The 20,000-nt window shown below is 35.1% G+C and overlaps 1 protein-coding gene across 1 annotated transcript in view; it reads right to left on the bottom strand.

Annotated features, from left to right (window-relative positions):
* Positions 1-8,393, bottom strand: part of LOC135205326 (uncharacterized) — a 170,294-nt gene extending 161,901 nt beyond the window's left edge. The window contains exon 1 of the mRNA XM_064235769.1: positions 8,243-8,393. Coding sequence (XP_064091839.1) covers positions 8,243-8,309 — 67 coding nt within the window. The 5' untranslated portion in view covers positions 8,310-8,393. The remainder of the gene's footprint in view (positions 1-8,242) is intronic.
* Positions 8,394-20,000: the final 11,607 nt, after the last annotated feature.

The following is a 20,000-nucleotide window of genomic DNA, read 5'->3' on the forward strand; positions in this document are numbered from 1 at the left end:
GGATGATCAACATACCAATTTGCAGCCCTCTAGCCTCAACAGGTTTTAAGATCTGTGGGCGGACGTACAGAGAAACAGCCATCTCAGTAGTTTTCTTTTACAGAAAAATAAGGAGATCGAAATAATTGTCGGGAGATACGGAATTATTTGAATGTTCACTTAGTAGACTGTTATAGCTCAAACATTTATTTACAAAATGGCTTTTTTTTTTTTTTGAGGGGAAGTGGTTGTTGACCTACATGCTTATACTCCCTCTCTATTTGTTAGTAATTATACCCGGGGAAGGGAATGGCTGGTGCATTAATAAGATAAATTTTATACATATGACGTGCAATTTGTTGATGTTAATTGCAAAAAGAAAAAAGGGATAATTATGTAGAGAATATGCAAGAAATCCCTATTTATTTCTTAAATGAATGACAATGCAAGAACAAATACTGTGGGGTAAACATTAGGGAAAATTCTAAATAGACATATTTTCATGGTGTACTGATTTATGTTAAATACAAAGACAGTTTACTTCCGGGTGATTTTATAACATTTTTTCTTGTTAATTTGCTCCCTAGTTTTCAAATTTATCTGTACAGAACTCAAGTGAATGTATGTATGTATATAAGTGTGTATAGAGATGAGATGAGAGAGAGAGAGAGAGAGAGAGAGAGAGAGAGAGAGAGAGAGAGAGAGTAGACACCTACTCAGAGAAACAAAATAAAAAAATAAATCTACCCAGAGAAACAAAATAAAAAAAACAAATAGCAAAAATTGCAATTCATTTACCGCGTGTGTTTCTTTGATTTATTGACAAGTGCTCAGACATGAAGCAGACACTTACTTTGAAGAGTCACGCATAATAGCTTACTGATTCGCTTCTCGTGAAAACTAATAGCCTAATTTGTCCTGAATCCCAGAAATGCAGATCTGACATGACACAATGCCCCACGCTCTGAAACCTTTGTTGCAACGCGAATCACAGTTCTCTATTGTTGTCTCGCTTCAAGCAATGAACATGCAATGTTGTAATCAGTCATCAGTCATGGAAATATCTTATTCATGACAATACGAAGCTTCCAGAGACTAATTGTTCTTCTTGGCTGTTAATTTTTTTTTTTTTTTTATTTATTTATTTATTATCGTTACGGGGAATCACTTTGTTACTCAAGTTTCCAGTGATCGAACGTTACGTGACTGTGATCTTATTAAAGTTGATCATGGCACAAGTATGCGTGAGTGAGGAATATATATATATATATATATATATATATATATATATATATATATATATATATATATATGATATATATATATATATATATATATATATATATATATATATATATATATATATATATATATATATCGTATGTGGCTGTGTACTAGAATGAAAACATATTCTAAAATACAAAACCTTCTTGTCTTTTAAAGAAAAAAAAAACATTATTTGAGGGTATTAACACCGGATTATACTCTTTATTTATGAAGCAGAACCCATAATTAATGAGCAACAAATCGTTTTATGTGCATCGCTGGGAGAGGTCATGACCTGTAATTAATTAATGTTTTAAGGTTGGCAGTACATTGGATGAATTTTACATGCTAAATATAAATAAAAAATAAAAAATCTTGCCTGTACCGGAGACATAATATAGTAACAAATTACACGAAATGTCATTTCTTTCAATGTTAAAATCTTAAAATCTAACAGAAATATCTGCAGATATCAGCAGCATATATTTGAAATTTGAGGGAAAATATATTAAGAAAAAATATTCTGGGTAGTTATACAGTTACTTAAAGAGAGATTCCCAGAGGGAAGGCTTGACTGTAAGCTATATACATTGATACATACGTAGTACATATATACATAATATGATATATGATATACGAATATTAAGCTACAAATGCTTTGAGTTCTCGTCTTCGGTGGTTCGAGACCATGAGTTGACGAACTTCCTATCAACTAAACAATTCCCCTTCGGTTTACACACACACACACACACATAATATATATATATATATATATATATATATATATAATATATATATATAGTCTATATATATGGTGTGTGTGTGTGTGACTATATATATATATATATATATATATATATATCTATATATATATATATATATATATATATATAATATATATATATATATATATATATATTATATATATATATATATATATCTATATATATGAAGTGCAGACCAAAGATCACAAGAATATTCTAGAAAATAATAAAATAACAACTTACGGGATATCTTAAAATAATGATATATATAAAAATGCGCTTATCATTCTTATTCTATTTGGAAAAATATCTGAAGGGAAAAAGGGGCATGTTTTGAAAGTAGTATTGAAAGGAAAGCAAATGGCAAATAGATATTTAAGATTATGAAAAGACAAATTAAACGTTTTTGCAATGCAACGAAAATAATTAGTCGTAGCATATGGAATTCTCTCCTTAACCCGAGAAAAAAATTTGAATAATCGACATAAAATCAAATGTAATAAAAATCAGTTTATAAATGCGCTGGGTTTTCTGTACAGCGTATAGTGCTGTGTGAAACTCTCAGCCACTGCCCGGTGGTGGTCTGTGTTGTTGGCACCTACAGTGGCAGCACGCTGAGGCTAACTTCAACCTTAAATAACATACCAACTACCGAGGATAGAGGGCTGCAATTTGGTACGTTTGATGATTGGACGGTGGATGATCGACATGCCCATTTGCAGCCCTCTAGCTTCAGGAGCTTTTAAGATCTGAGGACGGACAGGCAAACCAGACATCTCAGTAGTTTTCTTTTACAGAAAACTAAAACATCACAGGGATAAATATAACCAGCCACGTTTCTCTCACGTGTAATATATCTATATAATAATCTATATGTTCTTATATATATCTATAATATATATTTCTATTATTATATATTATAGTTCTATAAGCAAGCGAAACAATCAAGGAGTCAAAAATTCTTGACCTCGTTCTCTCGCGAAGAGCAAGAGAGGAGAGGAGATAGGAGGAGAGAGTTAGAGAGAGAGTAGAGAGAGAGAGAGAAGAGAGAGAGAGACTTTTAATGAATTCATTAGAAGCGAAGGAGTTACATAAATCATTCAAGAAATTCTTAGAGGGAGAAAGAAGATCCTAATTAGTAGGTTTTTTCTTTCTCTCTCTCTCTCTCTCTCTCTCTCTCCAAGAACTGGAGGGAAGAGAAAAGAAAAGAATGAAAAAAAAAAAACCGCCGCTGAAGATTTCTCCTCAGGAGGTGCTCCCATGGCACCCGAGCCCAAAGTCTTTCTTCTCTACTGACGTAGGACAGTAAGGGGAGCTTCAGGCTTCTAAAGAAACGTCATTATCATTAGAAGAATGGAGCCAAAGAGCGATGAAAGTTTGTCGAAATGAAATGGACCTGATAATAGATAAGTGTCAAGTGGACACGTTGAGCTTTATTCAAGGAATAAAAAAACGATGCCATACCATATATATATTAATGGAGATAAGGCGATTTGAAATGTCTGATGATACGATATTTCACACACACTCTCTCTTTTACAGATATACTGTTGTTCTGGCGAAGGCCTACGAAGAAAAAATCCCTTTTCAAACACAAATCCCAAGAAACACATGTATTTCAAAGGAAAGTCGATTGAATTAGAAATGTTTAAATGTAACTTGAGAGAGTTTTTAAATACTTAAGTCCGAGATTTAAAAAAAAATAAGGATACTAATTTTAAAAAAAATATAAAGATTGAGAAAAAAATTTAAGATGGAATATGCAATACTAATTTTGATATAAAATTAATGGAGAATAAAAATATCAAGACGCTTGAATAGATAACTAAGACATATCAAATTCGGAAAACAGCATAAGCGAAAGTAATTCGATAAATTCTACCACCCCGCTAAACCTAAACATATTCACGACTAAACCTAAACACCCTTCTCACCAAACATCAACCCCTACTCCTGAAAAACCATAAAAACCCACCGACTAAAAACCGCCCCCACTACACTACACACCACACACAACCAAACACACCTCCATTAAACCAATACACACACCAACCACAAAACCAAACTCATCTCTTACTAAACCTAAATGCACTACCACTGTTCCAAAACTCACCCCATCCCCCACTAAACCTAAACACAGCCCTCATTAAACCTGAATGCAGCCCCCAATTTGGTCTAGATGGGTCAAGCGGTTCGGATTTCTTTAGAGCACACAGTTACAAATATACAAACATTCACTTTTACGTATACATAAGATTATATATATATTGTATATATTATATATATATATATATATATATATATATATATATATTGTATACATTATATATGATAATAATTCGAATGGAACGGTGTGGACAATTAACGACATATTTTATTTTGGAAATGCATGCAAATTCCCCCCCCCCCCCCCCCGGGGGATTTTATACCTAATTATTTTCGGGCTTTGTGTGTCACACACCCATCCGACGAATGCTCGGATTAGGGGAACCAGTAAAACACACCTGCTATCTCTCTTTTTTTTTTTTTTTTTTTTTTTTTGTTTTTTTTTTTTTTTTTTTTTTAGGTCATATCCCCCGTTTTCGGTACGATCACGAGACGGGTAATTGGTCTAATCATGATTGGTCCAATGAAGATTAGCCAATTAGTCAAGTTAATCCAATTTGTTCAATAAATATGTTATAAATATTACATAAAAGTATCCACTGACAAGCGGAAGAGATAAATTGGCAGAGTCGGTCGTGAAATATGGGAGCAGAGGATTATAGTAATAAATATTAGTGTTCTGTTAAACATTTCACGTTTCATGCTGCCCGCCTATCTGGATAAATCATGGGGTTAGCTTACCACTTGCGAATACTGAAACAGACGGGAACGAGAAGCAATGGGCCACAATGCGGCTTGCAAAACCGTTGTCGTCGTTGCAGAATTAGGGACAGAACTTATTGTCTGTCACTGGAACAGCCAATGGAAGAGAGATCAAAGCCCCTGTGACATCAGCTCCAAAAACACAGACTGTTATCAGCTGATGTGTCAGCGAAATGTCGTCTTCTATAGACATTCTGTCATGGCAACTCTGTTGATAATGATAGCTGCTGGTCACGCTCAACTCTATCTCATTCAAATGCTCATAACTAGACTTTGAATTCCTAACAAAAAATCTTATATATATGTAAGACAGGGGGTCATAAAAAAGTGCAAAAGGAAAATAAAAAATTTAGATAAATATGCCCTTCTGAGCTACTACATTTATACGGACTAGCAAACATTTGTATACAGAAATTATGAATGATAAATTCGTAAAGCAACTAAGTCCACGGCCATAACAAGCACCGTTTCAGGGAATCCCTTCTTACACCCACCCCCTTCGGAGTTGGGGGGGGGGGGGGGGGGGGGTTAGGATGAAACCCGATTATAGTCCCACTATAACCCTGCCGTTTGGCCGTGATGGAATGACAGACGGACGGACAGACATAACGCCCATTATAGTAAGATATATAAACTACGGATATTTATATAATGACATAAAAACTGCCAATAAAAAGGCCTGCTAACGAATACGAACAATCAGAAAAGGAGGCGGACAGCGGGGTATTTATCTAGCTTCACATGAAGGTCCAGACATTCGGCTGAAAACTAAATTCTTTAAATTTACCCTTATGTGGTAGTTTGCACTCGTATCATTTAAAATGTCTCGTTTTTCATAAACGCTCTTTGAAATGTATAAAACCAATGGAAATATGCCAAAAAGCTTAATTGCTCAATTGCTAACAGCAAATGTAGTAAGAATTTGATAACTGCCAACTGCATAACAGTAAACAGTACTAAATTTTCTTAGATAAAAATATATGCCGTTCATACTTCATACTGCCAATGGCTAACGGATACGTTTCAGTTACGTCCTTTTCTTCGTCAATTTTCCTTTCATTGACAAAAATAATGTCGTAAATAAAATTCAAAAGTAGACACGGCTGCCTCGGGCAAAACTCGCAAAATTCCTCTTTAGTAGTACGAGTGTTCCGTACTTGGCATCGCCTGTCTTTCATGCTGATCTCAATAATAAACCTTTCTTATATCGCCTGCTATATGAAAGTGGGTAGATATCACGTCATATGGATAAAGTAGCTTACAGCTACGATGCACAGGGCGGGAAGGAAGGGAACTACTATAGTAGCCCTTTAAATTTTTGGCGGGAGAGCATCGGGGAACTCGCTTTTAAAACAAAGCCAGGCACAGCTTTTGTGTGGAAACAATGCGCACATCAACGTATAAAACGTTGCAAAATAAACTCTTGCAAAGTGAAAAACAATGTATTATCATTGCACGTATCTATCCTATGTGAGGGCCTACTAAAACTAAGCACTCGGATGCAATACACCATGATTTTGATTTTCCCAGTGGTGGTTTGAATGGCAACCCAGTCCTAAAGGTTTTTTTTTTTTTTTTTTTAATTCGTTTCCGCTTCCTCTCACATTCAGTAGTTTATTGACAGCAAACAGAAAACCGTCATCGGGATACGACTTCGACTATCTATCTACTGTTTTCTTGACATTAGTCATCTTAAGTGGCATGGCTGGTGTGAGGTAAAATTCAGCATAGGCCTAAGTACGTACAAGACTGCATTCCCCTTCTCTGCTACTAAGAACCGTTGAAAATGTATTCGTTAACCCCAATTAAGGACATTTAGAAAGGGAGGTGCATTTAGGGACGCAGAACCGAACAGATTACAGAATTTAGGCCCAAGTCCAACGCTGGGACCTATGAGGTCATTCAGCTCTGAAAGGGAAATGACAATGAGAAGGTTTGAATGAAAACTTTACGTACTTTTCGATGAGCACCGTCTTACAAAAGGGAAGGATATGTTATTTCATGCTATAGATTTTATATGAAAACTACTTTATTTCGTTACTTCAACTCTCCCGTGCCCTTCCCCCTGCATTTTTCTTTTAATCTCTGTCTAGGAACAAGTACAAATGAGTAGAAACAGTAAATAGTCTTGGAGTGTGATGCATAGCAATGCGCTAATATGGAGTTGGTGATCTCCCTGCCAAGCGGACGGCCATATTGAAAAAAGAATATCCGGTCCCACGCAAAGTACTAATTGAAGTGACGAATCACTAAGGAATCACAACGCTTTTTCTCTCGGGCAAAATTCTTAAAAGATTCTGCTATCTAATCAACCATTATGGTAAAATATGGCGAGATTTTCTGAAAATATGCTGGCGTCTCCTCAACAAACTGATGATTTCTACACAAGTTAGTTCTTTCTAAGCTAAGGTTTTGGAATGATATTTAGTGTAAACGTTAAATAGCAAAATAGTTTGGACTTATTTGGAATAAAATTGGTTTTAAAATGACAAAACAACGAAAATATTTGTCGAATCAACAGGCATCGGCCTAGCGCTTGCTGGGTCAAAATGCTTTTCCTTCTCGTTACACTTCTTCAAGGCCATTTTAAAATCTTATTACGATGATTCGTTCACTTTTATAATTTAGATATAATTTCCCACATATTAGAAATGAAGTTGAATTCTGAATACGGTTTAGACGGCCCAGGTTTTTACCTTATTAGTTCGAGGGCTCAGGTGTAAGCCTAGGCTACCAAAACTTCATTTCTTATTATTATCATTCTACGAGACTTATTGTTTCACAAAAACATGAATTAAACAATGATTCGTTACTTATAAAGAGCGAACTGAAAGTTATTTAACTTAGAATCAAGTAATCGCCGTCTTTTTTAATGGTTTACGTCGTCCGGAAGCAGCCGAATCTAACCAAGTGTGGCGTTTCGGAATATCGTTGTGAAAGTACAAAATTTTCATAACTAATTTCGTTAATAGACTCTGGCGTTGCCTTTATACAAATCTAAAATGCAATATAAATGAAACAGACGACATCCTCAAGGCCTACCTACTGAAAAGTACTCTTAATCAAAGGAAAAAATACAGACGGGGTTTGTTGACGCAACCAATAAACAATAGGCCTGGGCTACGGCTACACTACTGAACATTCATTAATAACAAGCACAATCTCTTTTAACTTAGTATTATAAAGCATATTATATGATAAATAATGACGTTTTGCCAAAACTAAAATCGCTACTACAGTTATACCATAATAATACCTAGAAATATAAAGTTATGTTAATGGAGACGACATTGTCCCCTCCCGACATAACATTCAAACCAGCGCAGAGATATGTGGTAAATATGACTCTATTTTGCTTTATTTACCTTCGATATGTTGTCCCGTCTCCTCTTGAAGGATTCTTGCGCCTTTTGCTGCAATTATGAGCTGCATGGGGTGTTATGACGACGATACCGAACGAAAAATAAAGGCACTACACACTATGCAGTATAGTATGTACAGACTCAACTCCCGCGTAACTGAAGCAGTCATTGTTCATCTTCTGCGCCTGCGCACAAGGGCACCTTGGTGACGCTGCACCAAACTACGTATCACTTTCATCTATATTATCTCATCTCCCGTTATTATTCACCCTCCTGTGGTATATCATTAACAATTTTCAAATAGGTTTTTATATTCAACATGTAATAAAATACTCTTGAAAGCTTTCATTGTCCGACATGAACAGCTGGACGTGACGTTTTTAGACCAAGGGTTCTTTTAGCTTTTTTGGTGACTCCAGAACACCAATGAACTGCCCAATATGGTTCCATACCCCTTTGCTTAAGTCCACTCAAGTCCTATATGTTGGCAATAGAACATAATATACTTAGTTTAATACATACTTCAGGTATGAACAGCTAGGAACAGAACATACAAGAAAATCAAAAGCATTTAGTTATAAATAGCTAAGTTTGCACAAAATGTACCCATGTCTACTTTGACACATCAAAATGAAATATATACAAATATCCAGAGATCAAGCCCCATACCCCTAAGGGGTATGAATACGCACTGTTAAGAATCCCTGCTTTAAGGCTAAGGCAAACCATAATCGTGCGTCTGGCAACGCTATAGGACGAGCAAAAGAAACCCGAGGAAGTAAGTTCTAAAGGAACCGAAAATGTGAATGTAAAAAGATACGGTGAATGCACTAGAAGAATTCCAGTTGAAAGTCAATTAAATCTACATTTCTGACGAAAAATAAATGATAAGAATTCATAATAGCCGTAAATATTTTAAAGGTTAATGTAATAAGGCCTTAAAACTTGGTCAATTACAGTTAGAGCTGGGGAAATAATCTTGCAGATTCCACAGCAAAATCAGGAAAGAAAAGTTCCAAGGAATCTGACGACACTAAATGGAAAGTCAAAGGAATTCCAGGAAATATACCAAAGGGTTAAAAGAAATATGAAGACATAAAGCAAATGCCCAAGAAAGATGTTAACAAACAATAAAACGTAGAAGAAATTCCAAGATTCGAGACACAAGTCAAAGATTTTCGAAAAATGGAAAGACAAAATAAAGTAAATTTTGAGAATTTTATACAATGAGGCCAAAAACGTCTTGAAGTTTTTAAATTGAGATGTAATGACAACTGAAATAATTTAATAATAAATATCAACCAAATAATACTGTTAATCACATGCAGAGAAAGAATGATATTTGTTGTATGATAAATGCCAATCAAACACAAAGCATTTTTCCAAACTGTCATGAAGTAGGGTAATCAGTCTTAATGGACAACGTCAATCATTATATCACAGCAAAGTATGATTGACAATCCTCACACTGCGACCTCACACTATATCTACTAATGAAAAACAAAATAAAAATGATTTCAAATAGGCATCATGAATATTTACACTTTACAACTCATTGTCATTATTCACGGTTTTAAGTTATTATATTTCATAAAAGGGCTAGTTTACCCAGAACTCTGAACTTAATAAAGGCTCTTTTCAGGCTGGTTTTCAGGATTTAATCCTGGGGGAAAAAATTAGACTTTATTTAGAAAAAAAGATTCACGGTTTTAAGAATATAGGGACTGATAGCTCTGCCGTCAAAATCACTGTCTATCTTCGTTTCTAAACTGTGCAACGGTTCGAATCCGGTAGGGACGAGGTAGTACTTGTCAGTTACTAATATAATTAATATAAGAAATATATAATTATCTTCATTATAATATATATATATATATATATGTATATAGATATATTTATATACATGAACTGCTTATACACATTATACATAAATACATTAACGCATTCAGCATGTATGTATGTATGTATATATATATGTATATATATATATATATATATATATATATATATATATATATATATATATATATATATATATGTGTGTGTGTGTGTGTGTGGAAAGTGAAAGTGAAATATTTTCTATTAAAAAAATATTCCTATCTAATAAAAGGAACCCATACAAATGCCAAAAGGTAGAAAGTTACTGCTATAATTCAGAGAACAACTGTCTCCCTCTACAGGCAAGTATATAAATGAAGTGAGAATTACAGAAAAGCAATATTTATACCAAGAGTTCCAGAGGTCACCTGTTACGTCACTCCAGTTGATAGATCCTCAGTCTTCTTAATTGCTAGTGGGAGGAAGAGTTTCTCTATAATATCAGAGTCCCAAGCTCATATTGAGAGGTTCATGGCATTTCTTTGTTTAATCAGTGCTGATTCTACAATCAGGCTTTTGAACCGACTATTGCTGCTATACAATATACATGACTATACTCTGTTTTTTTCCATCTGTCCACCCGCATGTGGTGTTTTTCGTATGGTAACACTGCATCCCGGGCTTTTAATAGTTACGCTATGTGTAAGTTTTGGGTAAATAAAAGGATATCTGGGTGTACATTTTCAACTGAAAAGTGTTTTACGAATTCACTGTATGTGAATTACACCGTTAATATTCGAAATGGGATATAATTTAAAGCCCGGGACGCAGTGTTACCATGCGCAAACACCACAGGCGGATGGACAGATGGAAAAAAACAGAGTATAATTCCAGTTTATTCAGTGATTACGGTTATTTATGTGGTTAAAAATAGTTGAGCTCTGTTAACCATACCTTACTCGCCATTTATTTTGTATTAAACTCTGGGGTAGTGATTTACCAGTAAAACCTATGCAAAGTTGGTCACAGTCGAGGCAAAGGGTTTCATATACTCCTGTGTCTTTGGAGACTGGCTTTTGTTAGATGTTAATCAGGGATTTTGCTAAGGTATTTGGGTAGGTAAAAGCAAAAGGGTTAGAGTTTCCAAGTGTCTGTGTCAATGTCTTCATCCCGTCCAGGTGGGAGATTTTGGGTGTAATGTTGGGCTTCTGCCTCTTGTATTGTTTTGAGGGGGATGGTAGAAGATATGTTAGCTGTATGGATCACTTTCTCAACTGTAAGGCTCTTAAGAATAGTTTGCTGGGTATGCCAATCTTGATAGAAATGTCATGATAACTAATATAGTGAATGTATGAAAGTGAAAATAGTTGTTTAAAGTATACGGTAAATTTGTATTCTGTACTACCTCTAATTATTAAAACATCAAAAAAGGGAATTTTGCTGTCTGTTTCCCACTCAACTTTGTATTTGATGCTGGGCACTAATACATTTAATTTTGAATTAAATTCGGTGAAATTGCTCCACCTTTCATAGCAAAATGTTATGATAACATCTACATATCTCATCAACAGCATGACTTTAGGTCCTGTTTGGTTAAAACAAGACTTAAAGGCCTGCCCATGCTACAACTGAATTCCTGTTTATAGAATGACTCCCCGAATGAAAAGACGTTGTTTGGTACACATAACTAAACTATGTAATTTTATTATTTCATTATCTAGGGCTAGAGGGAAACGATCTGAATAGAAGAAGGCTAATTCTTTTCTAATAAACTGTAGCATGTCCTGTACTGGTATCTTTTTTGAATAGGGAATTAATCACATATAATTTATAGCAACAATTATCAGTTCAAAAGCCAGATGGAAGAATTAGCAATGATAAACAAAGAAATATGTTGAAGCTATCAAAAGGAGCATGGGACTCAGATATCATAGATAAAATCTTCCTCCGACACGATATTAAGATTCGAAGCCATCAACTGGAGTGACTTAACGGCTGACCTCTGGAACTCTTGGCATAAATACCGCTTTTCTGTAATTCTTATTTCATTCATATACTTTCCAGGTGAGAAAATATGAGACGGGTAGTAGGTCCTGACTGGTTTCAACTTTATTTCGAACCCACTGATACGTATTGTTGGAAGTAACAATATATATATTTATATATATTACATAATTGTAAATAAATTTAGAATTGTATCTTATAAGTTGAACCCACAATGAGCAGCAGGGAAAAAAAGAGGAGGCTATTTTCACAAATCTTTGTCGTTTTAGGGGATTGTACTCCATTTCCAGAAGCTATACTCTCAATGACATTGATATACGACGGCCGTTGCTCCATTTGTTTTGATTTAGCTCACTGGGAACAAAGCGTAAACAATCTCTCTCTCTCTCTGCCTGTGTGTATTTCTTTCTCTCCAGTTATCATACTCTCTCTCTCTCTCTCTCCCTGGTCTGTCTGCATTTCTCTCTAGTTTTCATTCTCTTTCTAACTTACTCCCTCTCTCTCTCTCTCTCTCTCTCTCTCTCTCTCTCTCTCTCTCTCTCTCTTCCAACGTAATAAATCTCTGTGAAAAAAAAAAACTTGTTAAAAACTAAATAAATATTCAATACGCAGTTTCGTCATAAATACAGAAGCTTTGGTAACATCATACTATTCAGCTCTCTCTCTCTCTCTCTCAAGGAAGATATCCGTACGCAAATGATAAGTTTCTTGACTCTCTGTTTTCCGTAAATTCAAGCAAAGCAGAACGGGAACTGACAGTAAATTCAACTTGATTTTCCTTAGAGAAAAAAGGGGATTAATTACACGAACTGTTGAAGAATTGTGGAACATAAGAGGGTGAACTCAAATAAAATAAAGAAGAAGAATTCTTTAAAACTTGAACTGGCCTTTACAATTAAGAGAGCCAGTACAGTCTGCGGGATTTAGACCGGTCAGAGAGAGAGAGAGAGAGAGAGAGAGAGAGAGAGAGAGAGAGAGAGAGAGAGATTTTACATACTCAATATCATGAACACCGATTTTAAAAACGCTCGATATTTCCACTTTCTTTCAGGTTAGTTTTAAAAACCATTCACTTTGTCTTTAATAATACATACTCTTAGGAATTTCGTATGAATTCTGTTTTCGTTTTAGAAGGGGACAAAAATGATCAAACCTCATCTGAGTTTTCACCTTCGTCTAGTCTTTGTGGGTATATCTTATAATGATTTTCGCTTACTCGGGGAGTACGCCTACAATCTACATTGTTGTTATTGTTGTTGTTGTTATTGTTGTTCTTGCTATTGTTGTTCTTGTTGGGGGATATGAAAGCCCTCTGGTGTTTCGTGTTTCGCGTCGAGTCAAAGATACAGGAATTTTCAAATAGGATATCTATGATTGATTTATTAGAATGAAAATGTAAAAAATAAATAATGTGTATGTTAAACAGCACAGAAAAATCATTTTTGATAAAATAGAGTATATTTATTTTAATCTTCGCTGGCGAAACAAGACTCTATTTGACCTTAGATTTTAGTAATCTAGATGACGGATCACGCTTGTGTAACCTCGTTCCATAATTCTTTACAGACAGATAGATATAAAGAGAAGTGACTCGGAGCGCGAGGAACAAGATCAAAGGCAAAGGAGCTTTGAGCTCCTCACTGAGACCACGCCCCTCAACGGCGGGAGCTTACTACAGCTCCGTGCTCCAAATGCCAACAGGCCTTCTTCAATAGGATGGGCTCCGTTGCACAACAAAGTGATTCCAGGGCTCTGAAGTGCCTCTCTGATCATATTTCATTCTCTGGATTGTATCTACATGGGAATTCATGATTTTCAGTTTGTTTTTGCTAATAATAATAATAGTAGTAGGGAAAAAAATCTCTATCACGAGAGTATATATAATTTTCTAAAGGGTCCACAATAATACAAAGTGTAAAAAGTCCGTGTATAATTTTGAAGACTTTACAGAAAGCTTTCGAACCCTTCCCTGGGTTCATCTTCAGTCCAAATGAACAATAAGTTACGACAAGTACAGAGGTAAATTTAGAAAACAAGAGTCGTTGAAGATCGTTGACAACGATCGTTAGCTCGTTAATGGGCCAGGTGATGAAGAAAGAGGGTAGTTAACAACAATTAGGTGATATCCTCTCCCCTATCAATCCTTTTGGCTGCCATTCTGTTGGATCTTCGTACAGGTTGTTGGAACACTACATGAAGTCCTTCATCCAAGGGCGTAGATTGGGCACCGTAATCAGACTCCCCAGGGGCAGCGGTTAATAATAATAATAATAAATAATAATAATAATAATAATAATAATAATAATGCCAGAGCTACACCAGCATGAATACCAGCTGAATACCAGATATGACCATGGCCTGACATTGACCTCGCTTATGGAATGATACCAACACCGACGACGACTCCTGCTTGACCTGGAGTCACCCTTCCATACACCAATATTCTGTTAATATCAGTATAGTGATATATAATACCAGTTTTCGACAAATAAATCCTGTTCTAAATGACATACCACTTTCAGCACTATTCCCAATATGAATATTGGCCAATTACTGCGAAGTATCGCTGAGCCAGGAAAGCGAGTAAAAAGAAAAGTAGAAAAGATAATATATAAGAATTATTCGCTGAATTCTGCCATTTTATTCAACAGAATTTGTTTAAAAGAGGGTCTTCTTCCATCATAATAATAATAATAATAATAATAATAATAATAATAATAATAATAATAATAATAATAATAATAATAATAATAACAAAAGCAAATACGGACAGACTATAAATAACACGAAAGGAAGGAGGGAGAGGACTACTAAGCATAGAGGGCTGCGTCTACATCGAGAACAGAGCACTGGGGCAATATATGAAAACCAGTGAAGACGAGTAGCTCAAGAGTGCATGGAAAGAAGGACTGATAAAAGTAGACGAAGACCCAGAAATATACAGAGACAGGACAATAACAAGCAGAACAGAGGAATGGTACAGCAAACCAATGCACGGACAATACATGAGACAGACTAAAGAACTAGCCAGCGATGACACATGGCAATGACTACAGAGGGGAGAGCTCAAGACGGAAACTGAAGGAATGATAACAGCGGCACAAGATCAGGCCCTAAGAACCAGATATGTTCAAAGAACGATAGATGGAAATAACATCTCTCCCGTATGTAGAAAGTGTAATACGAAAAATGAGACCATAAACCACATGGCAAGCGAATGCCCGGCACTTGTACAGAACCAGTTCAAAAAGAGCATGATTCAGTGGCAAAAAGCACCCTCCACTGGAGCCTGTGCAAGAAAACATCAGCTACCTTGCAGTAATAAGTGGTACGAGCACCAACCTGAAGGCGTGATAGAAAACGATCAGGCAAAGATCCTCTGGGACTATGGTATCAGAACAGATAGGGTGATACGTACAAATAGACCAGACGTGACGTGATTGACAAAATCAAGAAGAAAGTATCACTCATTGATGTCGCAATACCATGGGACACCAGAGTTGAAGAGAAAGAAAAGGAAAAAATAGATAAGTATTAAGACCTGAAAATAGAAATAAGAAAGATATGTGATATACCAGTGGAAATTGTACCCATAATTATAGGAACACTAGGTACGATCCCAAGATCCCTGAAAAGGAATCTAGAAAAACTAGGGACTGAAGTAGCTCCTGGACTCATGCAGAAGAGTGTGATCCTAGAAACGGCGCATATAGTACGAAAAGTGATGGACTCCTAAGGAGGCAGGATGTAACCCGGAAACCCACACTATAAATACCACCCAGTCGAATTGGAGGACTGCGATAGACCAAAAAAAAAAAAAAAAAAATGAATAATAATAATATTAGTGTACTTAAGAAACAGACCCTCTCTCAAGTATACTTTTTAAAAAGTATTTATTATTATTATTTTTTTGTTTTATTAAAAGTAATGGCTACTTCAGCAGCGTGATACTTGTAGAGATTCTTCTCTATTTTTCGAATAGCGGCTTTTCCCAAGCTATTCGAAAAACAGAGAAGAATCTCTACAAGTGTAACGCTGCTGAAGTAGCCATTACTTTTTTAATAAAAAAGAAAAAAATAATAATAATAAATATTCTCTTTATCTATCAATATATATATATATATATATGGTATATATATATATATATATATATATATATATATATACATACATATATATATATGATATATATTATATATATATATATATATATACATATATATATATATATATATGTATATATATATATTATAAATATATATATATATATACATATATAAAGGTAGTATTCTTGTATTTTTTAATTTGGTTCTAGTGACTTTATTTTTTATATTCAGAAAGTTGATTTTGTCTGTAATGCATAATTTCAATGATTTAATAACAAGAAAAACACCAATAATAATAATAATAATAATAATAATAATAATAATAATTAATAGTTAAAGTGACTGCTGCTTCATCTGCATTAATTTGATAAAGGTTCTTCTCTATTTTTCTAATTATTGTTTTCTCATTGTTTGCTTAAACTGGTGAGAAACGCACCGAAGGATGACATATCTTACTTATGTAATAGTAAAAAACGATTGGATTTTTATTGGTAAAAATTTCCAGTGGGCACTGGAATTTTTTATCATAAAAATCCAATCGGCTTTGACTATTACATAATTGAGATATGTCATCCTTCGGTGCGTTCCTCACCAGTTTAAGCAACAATGAGAAAACAATAATTAGAAATATAGAGAAGAACCTTTATAAAATTAATGCAGCTGAGGCAGCAATCACTTTTAATAAAAAAAACATGTTTAAAAGAGGGTTTACTTTCAGCATGCAATAATAATAATAAAACTAATAAAATAATAATATAATAATAATATAATAATAATAATAATAGTAATAATTTGGTAGAAGACCCTCTTTTAAGCAAATGCTGTTAAAATGAATGGCAGGATTAAGCGAGTTGATTTTATATATTGTTTTTTCTATTTTCCTTACAATTCGCTTCTCAGGCTCAGCGATGTTTCTGAGTAACTCTACTGGCTAGTATTGCTAGGGACATTTTACCATCAGCATCAATATCTTTCTGATATTTCTACGTTTATTATGATTAATATTGTCTCACTGTTAATGTAATTAATATCATAATCGAGTCTTGCTTTTATCACTTTTCCTATTCAGACCTCTGGACCTAGCTGGAAATGTACTGCATTCAATCTGTTTTTTTTAATTGTTATCATTTTTCAATGTTCTTACTTTTATTCTCAATATTATTACCGTCATTGCCATTACTATGGATACTATTTTTTTCTTCTTCTTCAGCAACTGTGTGGATATTGCCGATTTACCACTTTTTATCATGTTATCTCTTGTAACTAGACTGTGCGTTATTGTATTTTGCATATTTCAAGTATTTTGTATATTCCTGACCTGAAATCAAATATATTTTTATTATTATTATTTATTAAAAGTAAAAGGGTCTCCTTCCTAAGTACACAAATTATTATTATTATTATTATTATTATTATTATTATTATTATTATTATTATTATTATTATTATTATTATTATTATTATTATTATTATTATTATTTATCCCTTTGCTCTGACAAATTCTTATGTAAGAACCATCACAGAATGTCTTCTGACGAAAACTTAAAAAAAAGAAAAGAAAAAAAAATTGCTATTCATTTTACGACCTAAATTGACAAAGTAACAATCACAGCTCAGTCTTCTCACGACTGAAAAAAAAAAGAAAAAAAAATTGCTATTCATTTTACGACCTAAATTGACAAAGTCAAAAATGTTCCCGGCCGAAATCATCACGGCAAATCATATTTGCACATTACTCTCGCTTGCGACCAAACAAAACAAGACTCCGGAACAATTTCGAAAGTGGATGCGACCCAAATAATCGTCGTCGGGGGAGGCGTGACGTCACAGGCAAACCTCCGGCGATTAAAAACAAACAGGTGTAATTTCCCGTGCCCGAGTTTTCTCCCGAACAGTGAGTGGAAAAGGTACGAGAACAAATAGTGATTTTCGAAATTAATGACTCCAAGTTTGATGAGGGGCAAATAGAGAGAAATGGCAAGTGGGATAAATAGGAGAGAGAGAGAGAGAGAGAGCTGATTATTTAAAACTAAGCTCACTGCCTGGGTACTTATATCTAGTACAAAGAAAATATACTGGGAAAGAATAAGGTTGTATGTGATAATGCTGAGAGAGAGAGAGAGAGAGAGAGAGAGAGAGAGAGAGAGAGAGAGAGAGAGAGAGAGAGAGAGAGAATTAAAGACTAAACCCACTACCTGAGTACTTACATCATGTACAAAGAAAATATAACAGAAAAGAAGGGTTGTAAGTGTGATAAATCAAAAGAGAGAGAGAGAGAGAGAGAGAGAGAGAGAGAGAGAGAGAGAGAGAGAGAGAGAGTCTAAACTCACTTTGAGTGATTACATTTTGGGAAAAGAAATTATTGTAGGAATGAATGTTTCTTAAATTCTGATCAGATCATTGGAGAGAGAGAGAGAGAGAGAGAGAGAGAGAGAGAGAGAGAGAGAGAGAGAGAGAGAGAGAGAGATTGATTTAAGACTCTATCCTCACCTCTTGGGTGATGACACCTTTTAAAAAAAGATATGACCTATGAAAAAAAAAGAGAAGGAAAAATGAGGCGTGTAGATATATTCAAGATGCGTTTTCTGTTTGCTTGTATAAAGCAATGACGTAGTTACAGAATATTGTTCATTTCCTTTCAAAAACTACTATATTGGTTGGCATACTGCGATCACATTCCCCATCAGCGTACTGGTTCATAGCATCACAAATACTATCTCTATTCTGTACAAGATTTGGCATCAATTCAATATTTTAAAGCATTTTTATTGCCAGCATCCAACCTGCTATGACATCTGTTGCAATTCATCTTTACTGTGCACCCATTTGAGTTCTGCCTATTCTCAAGTCTTCTCCCAGTATCTCGGGTGTTTGTGGCCTCTCACGGATCCTATGTGCTATTCTGCATTCTCTGTGTTGCCATCTCAGACTGTTTGCTGCAGCATCCTATTTGCTTCTGATGTCTCAGTATTTCAAATGATCTGCAGCATCCAGTCTGCCATTCACATCAGGTGTGTTTACACCGGGAAAGCTTTGCAGATCTCTTGTTGTCATTGTATCAGCTTTGCAACATCCCATGTTGTCACGGTACCAGCCTGGAAAGCTTTGCAGCATCTTATGTTGTCATGGTATCACACTGGAAAGCTTTGCAGCATCCTATGTTGTTATGTTATCGTGTTGGAAACGCTTTGCAGCATCTCATGTTGTCATGGTAACAGCCTGGAAAGCTTTGCAGCATCTCATGTTGTCATGGTAACAGCCTGGAAAGCTTTGCAGCATCTTATGTTGTCATGGTAACAGCCTGGAAAGCTTTGTAGCATCTTAAGTTGTCATGGTATCAGTTTGGAAAGCTTTGCAGCATCTCATGTTGTCATGGTATCAGCTTGGAAAGCTATGAAGCTTTGCAGCATCTTATGTTGTAATGGTAACAGCCTGGAAAGCTTTGCAGCATCTTATGTTGTCACGGTACCAGCCTGGAAAGCTTGTGCAGCATCTCAAGTAGTCATGATATCAGCTTGGAAAGCTTTGCGAGCATCTCTGTGTCACGGTACCAGCCTGGAAAGCTTTGCATCATCTTATGTTGTCATGGTAACAGCCTGGAAAGCTTTGCAGCATCTCATGTTGTCATGGTAACAGCCTGGAAAGCTTTGCAGCATCTTATGTTGTCATGGTAACAGCCTGGAAAGCTTTGTGACATGCTAAGTTGTCATGGTATCAGTTTGGAAAGCTTTGCAGCATCTCATGTTGTCATGGTATCAGCTTGGAAAGCTATGAAGCTTTGCAGCATCTTATGTTGTCATGGTATCAGCCTGGAAAGCTTTGCAGCATCTCAT

Source organism: Macrobrachium nipponense, chromosome 49 (genome assembly GCF_015104395.2).
Source record: "Macrobrachium nipponense isolate FS-2020 chromosome 49, ASM1510439v2, whole genome shotgun sequence".
Taxonomy (NCBI): domain Eukaryota; kingdom Metazoa; phylum Arthropoda; class Malacostraca; order Decapoda; family Palaemonidae; genus Macrobrachium; species Macrobrachium nipponense.